The following is a 10,638-nucleotide window of genomic DNA, read 5'->3' as shown; positions in this document are numbered from 1 at the left end:
TGCTCGCGAAAAAATTTCAATTTAAATATAAATATTTTCGGCAGTCGTAATGTTGAAGTATTCGAGTTCAGAAGTAGAACGATTTAAAAAAAATGTATTTTTCAACGACTCGGGTCATTATTTTGGTTTTAGCGGTAAGTTATGTAGAGAGCAGACGCGTTAAACGAATTGTTGGTGGTATTCAAGCTGCCCCACCACCTCCGGATGATCCAGTTGTCTTCACCAAATTATACAGCAAAGATGCGCGCGTTGAAGGATATCGGTAAAGTAGAAAAGAGTTTGAAGAAAAAAAAAATTAACAAAAGAAACCATGTCTTCTTTATTACGAAGAAAAAGCAAGTTTCTGAGTATAAAAGATGAAAAATCGCCAAAATTGAAAGAAAAAAAGAAAATTTATGAATTGAAAAAAAGAATGAACCATTTTTCTTCTCCATTAAAAAAGGAACGCACTGAGTGGCTTGTATTCATTCCTGGCGATACCGTTTGCCTATCCGCCGATCGGAAATGATCGTTATCGTCGTCCGCGTTTTAAACGGCTAGAAGGAGATGTAAATGCCACCGTGTTTGGTCAACCTTGTCCTCAACCAGATTCAGAAGGTTACATTGTTGGTTCCGAAGATTGTTTGTGGCTGAATATTTACACACCTCAAATGCCGGACGAATCGACGGGCTTGCCGGTGATTGTATGGATTCACGGCGGTGGTTATCGTTATGGTTCTGCAAATCAATATACAGTAATTTGAATTCGCTTTTTTTTGTTGCTCTTTTTGAACATTGAATTTTTTCCCAACTTCAAATTATGAAATAATTCCAATGAAAACAAATTATCAACTCGGATAAAAATAGATTTTCTTTTTCCGAAAAGGCTGAGTCGTTAACATCGAAAAGTGTAATTTTTGTGCCGATTCAGTATCGATTGGGATCGCTTGGATTTTTGGGCGATGGCACAACGGAATTTTCAGGCAATGCTGCTCTATTTGATATGGCAATGGCTCTTCGCTGGGTGCACGAATACATACACTTTTTTGGTGGTGATCCAAAGCAAATTGTCGTAATGGGACAAGGAAGTGGAGCCCAAGCGGCAACCTATTTAACAACAACACAACGATCGTCACGTGAAATGGTCAGCGGTGTGGTTGCCATGTCAGGCTCACCATATACACCGAATGCCGTTGATGATACACCAACGCAAACCAACAAAGATGTCATTGCTATAAATAGTTGTCAACGAGAAAATGAAACGGAAATCGTGAAATGCATGCGAGCTGTAAGTATTGAAAAATCGATATGAAAAATTCGTTTCTATCATTAAACCACTTGCGAGTTGACAAAGAAAACCCTAATCGTTTGTTGATTGTTCAAAAGCGAAATTTTGAGGATATAATTCGTGCGGATTCAAAGATACAAGTTGAGCGATTGCAAGGCCAAAATATGGTTCGAACAATGAATGGCAATGTTGGATATCAACCAATTGTTGAAGGTAAAGAGAATCATCGTTCACTTCCTGGATTCCTTGAAGAGAATCCAAGATATGTTGTCGGCAATGGTACGTTCAAAAAGGTACCACTACTTACGGGTGTAACTCGCGATGAGACCGCCAATTCCATCAATATTAAACAGATCGAAAAAATCTTCATGACAACCACCAAATTTTTGGACTCAGTCACCAATACTCTGAAGAAAAATGGCGTGCTTGGAAATGTTATGAACACTCTTTTGCCCGGTGTTGGTAAGAAATGCTGGTTTTTGAATTCGAGTTTGATGCTTTTTAGCCATTCACTTTCATATTTTATATTTTTGCTTGCTTTTCTCTCTTAATTTACGAGTTTTCATCATTCGCATTCCATTTCAACATTTTCTCTTCGCTTCGTTCATTTCAACAGAAAAAGTGCTTTCACTGAGTGAATATTTGAAAGTTTCCGATAAATTGAATGTAATGCAAGTGGTGAGCAAATTGACTGAGGCCACCACCGATGCTCTTTTCAATCTTCCGGCAATTTTAACGGTGCAAACATGGACAAAGGTGGCGCCCGCATATTTGTACAGTTTTGAGCATATTGGCCGAAGTAGCAATCGTGGTTCGACATTTTTGAAAGGCCTTCCAATTGTCGGTAATGCACAACCAGCAAACAATACCGTAGGTCATGGTGATGAATTGGCATATCTATTTGATGCTCGGGATATTTTCGGCAAACAATTAAACAATATCAAACCGTTGGATGAGACTGATAAAAAAGTTCGTGATATTTTCTCCAATTTGGTGACACAATTTGCTTACTGGAATAGTGGCCAAGGAGTGAAAAATAAAGCAGCATTTCAGGAATTCAAATCGGATCAAAGCAACTTCATTCGCATTGGACAGGAAGCGATGCTGGGCAAAGATTTCCGGTGAGTTTTAACTTTGAATGGGAAATAATAAGACAGTCAACCGATAAAACTGATGTGTTCCATAAAATAACATCTAAACTGAGTTTGTTGCGAACAACTGCTCTTTTACGCTAACAGCAATTCGTACACGAACGGCACAGTGTGACAGTTTGTGTAAGCGAGACAAAGTTTATCAGTTGAAATGATCTTTGAAATTTTATTTTAAAAACAATTCTAAAAATAAAAATTTTAAACTTTTCGATTGATTTAAGCATATGATATTCGGAATTGTTTATAAATTTTCCTGAGCTAATCCGTTTTTTAAATTAAAGTTTCTGCCAAATGGCACTTTGGGGTGCAATCGTAAAACCATCGTCCAAAGACACATCATGCAAATTCATTGTCAATCAACTGGCGTCATCTTTACTAACGGCCACAGGAAATCTTACTTCATCCCTTGGCAATACACTGGGAAATACTTTGGGCATTTTGAATCTTGGCGGAAAGAAGGACGCATCAGGAGTAGCACCGGCAAAAAGTGGCGTTCAACTAGGTGCAACAGCGAACAAACAAACCGATAAAAAGGGTGCCGTTACGAATAATCGATGAAGTGGCGGACTACTTGGCCTACTTTAACTGCGAACATATCCAGTTTCGTTCCTGATTTCATGAAAATATTTTCCATTTTGATGAATTTATAATAGATTTGATTTCCATTATGGAAAAATCCATTGGCAAAAGTTTGGAATGAATTGTATGAAAAGAACGCAGTTTTAGTACCATTAATAAAACGTCCTTAAAAATTTAATGTTAATTTATAAAAATCTTTAATTTCAATTGAAAGACGAAATTTAATGGCATAGATCGAGTACGTTTTTACCATAAAAAAGACGATATTCAAAAAGAACTGCCGTCATCATTACAGTGAGTAAACGTAATCCAAACGCATGCTAACGCATTAGACCAATGCGTTATGTTTGTGACTGATCTATGTCTGTGTATGTGTGTGCATAACAAATACATGGCCACATCGTTCCGAGGTGCTTTAGTGTGATTGACAAGTGATCTGTCATTGAAATTGTCAAGCATGTTTATGTTGTGTTCAGTCAAAAAATAACCACAAATAAATTCGTGTTCATTGACGCTTTTCCACCATTTCAATCATTTCCATTCGTTTAATTGTGGGGAATTTCAAGAAATCATGGCGAATATACTGATAAGTGATGCTGAGAAAACATTTATTTTACACGGTGTCGAAGATAATTTGCGTTGTGACGGTCGAACTCGTTGCGATTACCGGCCCATGGAAATTGAAACGGGAATAGTCACACATGCAAACGGATCATGCCGATTGAGGTTGGCCAATACAGATGTTTTGGTAGCGGTTAAATCTGAAATTGACATTCCACCGCTGGAAAATCCAGACGAAGGCAAAATCACCTTTTTTGTCGATTGTTCGGCAAATGCAGCACCGGAATTCGAAGGCCGTGGTGGCGAAGAGTTGGCTATGGAATTTTCAAATACACTCGAAGGTGCATATCGCTCAAGACAGGCATTCAATTTGAAAAATCTATGCATTTTGCCACAACAACGCTGCTGGAAACTTTATGTTGATGTTTTGGTATGTCGTGCCGAACTTTTTTTTCCCGTATTTTGTTAGCTTTTGAATTCACTCATTAAAATTCTACTAAATAATTTCTGAGTCAGCTGAGTCTAACTAATTATTTTGGTGGAAAAATTTCAGATTTTAGAATGCGGTGGCAATTTGTACGATGCCGTGTCGTTGGCCGTGAAGGGTGCTTTGTTCAATACACGATTGCCAAAGGTTACCGCAGCCCTAATGGACGGTGGTAATGTTGATTTGGCACTGTCCGAAGATCCATACGACTGTGTGCGATTGCAAACGGAATCGATTCCAATTTTGGTGACAATTTGCAAGATTGGCGAACACTGCGTTGTCGATCCATCGGCCGAAGAGGAAGTTTGCAGTTCCGCTAGTTTGGTTGTTGGCGTTTCAGTGCGAGAAGAGAATGGTAAAATAGCTACAAAGTTTTTTTTTATTTTTATTTTTTTCAAAGAGGCATTTCAAACTGATTAAAAATAACCTTGTTCTTATTCCATTTTCAGCTTATATCACAAACATTCGAACGAGTGGAGCCGGTTCATTTCACATGGAAACACTGAATAAATGTCTTGAGCTTGGAAAATCGGCTGGTCAATGTTTGGATCGCGTACTTTTGCGGGTGCTTCGTGAAGAGGAACAAAAAATTGGAAATCGTTTGATTGGACAAACAGAAATTTTTGGCTTCCTGAGATAAAAATGCCATAGTTTAAAAAAAAACACACACAAATTTTACAATTTAATAAAAGCAAAACTATTTTTAAACAGGAATTTTGTGACTTTTTCTTTTATTAAAAAACATATTTTCATCTTTTTCTCCATTACAATTGCTAACTCATCGTGTTGCCGTATTTCAGTCTCAACATTACAAAAATAGACAATTTTCCATGCTATAAATTTCTTTCGTCGCATACATTTCGGTTTTCTTTTTTTCTTATTCTTAATTTTTTTTTCAGAATTGCTTTTCATTTGGTTCATTTCAAAAATAAAAATAAATTTCTACTAACTAATTTATTTTTTGGCCATCGTTTTGGACAAATAGGATAGACGAACAGAGGCAAATTGATTTAATAGTAAATCAATGACTAAATAACGATTTATATTTGTTTTCTTTTTTTCATAAGCGTATTAAGGTTTAAACACAAGAAGCGAATCCCTCTATCTATGGAGAAAAAAAAAATTGAGGGTACTAATGATTTCAATGTGTTCGCTGCATTTCATTTCAAATGGCCACCGGATGTTGTCGTCGCTTTGTTCCCTTGTATTTACGGTACAGTATCTCCGGCAACCAAATCACAATTACAATAATCAACAGCACATTCTGTGCGTGCAAACATATCGAATAACTACCAGTGTAATCTCGAATCCATCCTAAGAGCAGGAAAAAAAGAGATTGAAATTTAAAAATCAAAATCAAACGACAAAAAGAACACTTAAATTACCAAGCAGTTGCCCGATGGTCATCACAAAAATGCCCTTCATGATCATGGTTAAACTTAAGGAACTCGCCAATTTATCTTGAGCTGCATACTCTGATATGGTTAAATTTTGATTAACCACCGTCGCTGCCCGAACATAACCATAAAGGGCTGACATTACAATCAAACTAGTTCGATCGGTTGTTTCGGCTAAAATCGCTCGAGTGACGGTCAATAAAATGGCACCAATCAAGAATATTACGCGACATGACAATTTCAATCGATCCGTTATTGCTGGTAATGTTAAACGGGAAGCTAAATCAAAAGTTGCTAGAAATACACAGGCGGTTTATTAGTTTCATCAGTTAGTTTGAGCTATAAATGAATCAATTGGACAAACACTTACCTAGCACCGACATGCACAAGGCACAATCACTCCGGCTTAAACCACCCTCCTCCTAGTTGAGATTCAAAAAAAAAGAATTAACGCTTCATTTTGAGTTTCAATCAAAAACGATAAAGAGCCGCAATGTGATACACAATAAAAACGATACCTGTAAGAAGTATGGCAAGAGCATCGAAAAGTTGATTGAAGCGGTATAAGCTGAAAGATGAATTTTATTAGTTTTAATGGAGATTTTTTGGCAAACAATTTCCATGATCAAAATTCGATTTTTTGGGGAAATTTCACATACCCAAAGACAAACCAATGGCAATAGAAATGAACTGTAGATCGAATAGTAGATCTAAGTCTAATGCTTTAGCAATCCGTTGTTTCCACGTCGGTGTTTTGATAAGGACGGCTTCGCTATCGATGCTGATGGTGTCACTAGCATCGTCATCGTCGATTTCGGCATCGGTGGCCATAACTTCATGGTAGGCATGCTTGTTGGCACTATGTCGACATGGTTGCAATAGCATTTTCTTTTCATTGAAGCACGTGTCACTCATTCTTTTCATGTGCCATTCAACGGGTTGAAAAAGTGCAGCACCAACTAAACCATGAAACGCTAATGCTCCCATAATCAATGCCGCTCCACGAAATCCATAGTTGTCCAGCAGAATTCGTACTACATTCGGCATTATCATTTGACCCAAACCAGTGCCTGTTAGAACAAACGATTCAATTATTTTATTTTTTTTTTTTAGATTGAAAAACGATCGAAAAGATCATGAGATACAATTAAAGTCTTAAAAAGTTGTGCAATTTGTTGAAAATTCCTTACCCGCTAAAGCGAGCCCAATGGCACGGCCTCGTTTCGTACTAAAGTACGAATTGACTGCAATGAACGATGATGGATTTATGAATCCCAATCCAAGACCTTCAAATAAATAGAAAAAAAATGACGCTTATTGCTCCGCAAAACGAATGCAAAAATCACAATGTATTGATGTGTTTATACCGTACCTACAAGTCCATAGGCAAAGATAATTTGCCATAGTTGATTTGACATGGAACTTAAAATCAAACCAAAACCCGACAAAAAACTGCCAATCGCTGCCACAGCTCTGGGTCGAAAGATTTTCAGCGCTGGCCCAGTGATCAAACCTTGAATAACATTACAAATTATGATGACGTTGAATTGATTTTTGGTGATGGAAATAACATTTTTGGGAGAAATACAAGGATGTATGATAAATGAAATTTAAGCAAAACGTTTGACTTGAGTTGATTTATAAACATGACTTCCATAAAAAATTGAAATTTTATCGGCAACCAAAAATGTAGTTTGATAAAAGATTTCTCCAAATCAAATATTTCTATTTTTAGCCTCTAGATATCAAAGAATTGCTCAATTTCACGCAATGAATCAACATAAACCATATTAAATGACATTTAAAAGTTTCAGTACATACCTGAGAAATTCAACGCAACACTATTTATGTTCATCACTAGAGCTGCACCCACCGTTCCCTGGCCCATATTCTGTAGATGATCGCCTGTGTGTATGACAAAGACATATTTTCTTTAGCACGGATTTGACTAATGCGAAAAAAGGCAACTGTAGATTCTTTGGTGGCAGAAAAACACTTACCATAGAGCAGTCCAAAGACGGACACCAAACTTTGATTGAATACATTGATGAGTGCGGTGCCAGAGACGACGATCCATCCATAATGACCATTTGGAACGAGCGAATTTCGATACAACGATGATGATGGCATCACAGTACTTACACTATTCTATGGTGTTTTTAATTGTCAGGTGTACATTTTGAGTGACAACAATGTTTTATTGCAGAAATTGTGTGCTAGATTGATTTGTAAATTTACACGTTGCGTTTATTCCTGGAATAATACAAGAAGCGAAAAGAAAAGAGCGTCAACTTACAGGCACAACACAGCTGTAGTGAATGTAGTACAGTGTACAGTCTTGTTCGCTTTCTTCAACGATCAAAACTGCGTGACTAGAACGATCAACAGTTTGTGAATGCAACAACAACGAAAAAATACAACACTTTTATGAAGTGTGACGCAATTATTCGCCGTATTTTGGACAGAAAAGCACCAAACAATTTGAGTGAGTTATTTTTTTTTTCATTCGTTTCAATTACAAAATGCTTCAGTGGCACAAAGCCTAAGAAGAATGCTATTTCAATATTTTATTCAACCAAAAATTACGCAATTGAACGCATATAGTTCGGAATTGTATGGTGTGATTGGCTGTTACTTGACCGACAGAGATAGTAAAAACGTGCAAAATTGACTATCTATTGCTCACTTGGAATCGAATTGTGATGAAACGAAAACAAAACAAAAACGACCGAAAAGAAAAGAAGAGAAAAATGATTGAAAATCAATATTGGCAATGGGCAAAGAAACAAAAGTATCAAGCGGCGGCCCTATTGATTCACTCTGTATGGATCATTGGGTTAATTGAGAGCTGAAGGTTCTTTTATGCTTGATGTCGATGAAAAAGTTTTCATTAAATCAAAACCACACAAAACGCAACCAATTAAAACTTTGTTTGCCGCATTCATTTCCGACACTCACTGACGACAGATAGGCGGGTAATTACATTGCGTTTTGGGCCAACAATTCAATTTACAATGTCAAACCGAACTCTAAACTTGCAAACTTTTTTTTTTATATTCACTTTTGTTCGTCGATGTCTTACAGAGATTAACAACAACAAAAAAACCATCTATCGACATATTTTTACCGAAACAATTTCTAATAACTGTGTTTTGAACATATTCAATTCGATTGCCTCCAACGAATTGCCATTATTATTAATTTTGAATTGAACACACATAATTTATCTGATAAAATAGGAAAATTTTATTTCGAAAACTTATGAATATGCCATGATTATGAGCTGGCCCCCATTTTCATTGCGTAGCTCCAACCAAATACACAAACACTTCTGATTCATTTTCAATGAGCAATCCTGATTTCTTTTAAACACTTATCACGGTTTGAAACGAAATGAAACATAAAATGAGAAAATCATTGATTTCTTCAAAACGGATGCGATTAACATTGAACAATTAATAAGAATTTGATTAGTATACATGTGTAAAATGGATAACATTGAGCTCACCGAAATTTTCGTCGATTTGAATGGGAAAACAATGGAACTGAACAAACAAACAAACACTAGCGTCTTGATTTCCTGTCGGTGAGATATAGTGTGATATTCTCAGAAAAATGTATTTTTACCCGTTTCGTTAGGCAATAGCGACGACAACTGCGATTCACTCTGACTTTGTACACACAACTTTTTTTTTCTCTTATTGTGCAGTTTGATACTGTACGATGACTTGAACTGATTTTTTTATTCATCATTTGCGTTACATTGTTCGAGAGCACTTGAAATGAAGAATCACGGGTGGAACACGTTTACGGACATTGATAATGAAACGATATCATCATTATCGGTCTCAATAATGTGCACAAACACACAGCGAGTGAAGAAAAAAAAAAGAAGAACAGAACCGAAATCGCCGATTGGATAGATAATGTGAGAATCGCAACGATGTGGAAAGCGCCACATTAAGCGAAAACCTTAATGACAAAAAAAAAACGTAAATATTGCCATACCTTGGAATTGTGCTGATGTGAATATCCCTCCAAAAACGCGTCGAAATCTCGCACGCTACTTTCTAAATGCCTAGCTATATTTTATTTGTCTATTGTTTTGCTGCTTCGTTTCCTATTATTAATCGGGTATGGTGTGCTGTGTGTGGATTTTTCTTATCTTTCTATATCCAGGCAGCAAATTTCGAAAGCCTTATCATCCCAGACATTTTGGTTGGTGTGTCATCGGTTTGGTGCTCAATTGATTATTTACTGCATTAATACTCTTTTCTCTTTCTATATGTCTGATATTGATAGCAACTTTGGTGAACTGAACAAATTGATTTGATTGTTGCCTATTCACACACGATTCTATCGAGTTGGCTTTGTGTTTGTTCTCGTTTGTTTGTTCGCAATTTACAACACACACACACTGATCAAAATCGATCATGAATGGTTGATTGTTGGCCTGTTGTCGAAGGGTTGCGTTACCTGAGTGTTGACATTTCGGAATAGTTTATCTGATTCTCTTTCGCTCGACAGAGCAAACTGTCTTTCTCGGTCGTGCCACTTAAATTCAATGAGAATCCAATTCGGCCACTATGTATTGACATTCCAGCACACACAGCACAACAGAGACACACATTTGTTGATGTGTTTTATGCGCATGTTCACCATCCAACATAATGTTATACGGATTGCCAGGGAGTCACGAGGTATAAATCATGCTTTTTGGCGCGCGATTTTTCCTTTCCCTTTGCTTTTATTCGTTGCGTTCTTTCTTTTCGAGACAAAATCTAACAAATCGTTGGCAATTATTGGTCATTTAGGGCATATGCAAATAAGCTTTGTGGTCAATGCACTCAAGGCCGTTGACAATTCATGATTTTTTCCACTGCTATGCAACCCAATCCACCCATGTCAACCACAATTGTAAATCAATCATTTCTGTAGGCAATTAATTCATTTTTATTGAAAGTTTATCGGGAAAATGGGTTTGTTGTTGTTGAAAAAACAAATAGTTGGTTACAAACAAATTATATTCCGAAATGAAAGCCTCGCATTCCATTTATTTTGAAATATTTTCCGCATCTTGTTGTTGAATGAAATAAATAGTTTCCTTTGACAAAATTTAAAGAGGTCAAGAAAAAGTGCGAAGATTATTTGTGATGAAATCGAAGCGGTTGAAAATCAAAATAAAGATTTCCGTCA

General features: G+C 36.7%; 3 protein-coding genes across 7 annotated transcripts; 2 read left to right on the top strand and 1 right to left on the bottom strand.

Moving 5' to 3' along the window:
• On the top strand, positions 1-3,181 carry LOC129576668 (pyrethroid hydrolase Ces2a). Its single transcript, XM_055462033.1, has 6 exons — positions 1-262; positions 443-734; positions 866-1,267; positions 1,366-1,729; positions 1,884-2,388; positions 2,700-3,181. Exons 1-6 carry the CDS (start codon positions 93-95, stop codon positions 2,974-2,976), a joined length of 2,010 nt encoding a protein of 669 aa, XP_055318008.1. The 5' UTR covers positions 1-92; the 3' UTR covers positions 2,977-3,181.
• A 246-nt stretch (positions 3,182-3,427) lies between these two features.
• Positions 3,428-4,759, top strand: LOC129576671 (exosome complex component RRP42). Its single transcript, XM_055462039.1, has 3 exons — positions 3,428-3,988; positions 4,112-4,400; positions 4,495-4,759. Exons 1-3 carry the CDS (start codon positions 3,569-3,571, stop codon positions 4,683-4,685), a joined length of 900 nt encoding a protein of 299 aa, XP_055318014.1. The 5' UTR covers positions 3,428-3,568; the 3' UTR covers positions 4,686-4,759.
• On the bottom strand, positions 4,746-10,005 carry LOC129576669 (monocarboxylate transporter 12-B). 5 transcript variants are annotated; one of them, XM_055462035.1, is made up of 10 exons: positions 9,451-10,005; positions 7,443-7,695; positions 7,264-7,347; positions 6,815-6,955; positions 6,633-6,728; positions 6,102-6,512; positions 5,961-6,010; positions 5,813-5,864; positions 5,431-5,736; positions 4,746-5,359 (listed from the first exon to the last, which is right to left on the bottom strand). In XM_055462035.1, the coding sequence occupies exons 2-10, from the start codon at positions 7,570-7,572 to the stop codon at positions 5,211-5,213; spliced, it is 1,419 nt and encodes a 472-aa protein (XP_055318010.1). In that variant the 5' UTR covers positions 7,573-7,695; positions 9,451-10,005; the 3' UTR covers positions 4,746-5,210. The 5 variants fall into 5 exon arrangements, with proteins under 5 accessions (XP_055318010.1, XP_055318009.1, XP_055318012.1 ...); XM_055462034.1 differs by lacking the exon at positions 9,451-10,005 and adding an exon at positions 8,951-9,368; XM_055462037.1 differs by lacking the exon at positions 9,451-10,005 and adding an exon at positions 9,070-9,368.
• Between the last annotated feature and the right edge of the window lie 633 nt (positions 10,006-10,638).

Source organism: Sitodiplosis mosellana, unplaced genomic scaffold (assembly GCF_009176505.1).
Source record: "Sitodiplosis mosellana isolate CC-2019 unplaced genomic scaffold, AAFC_SMos_1.0 Smas_scaffold_6191, whole genome shotgun sequence".
NCBI lineage: Eukaryota > Metazoa > Arthropoda > Insecta > Diptera > Cecidomyiidae > Sitodiplosis > Sitodiplosis mosellana.
Note: the sequence above shows the minus strand (reverse complement) of the source record. Positions and strands in the feature narration are given on the sequence as shown.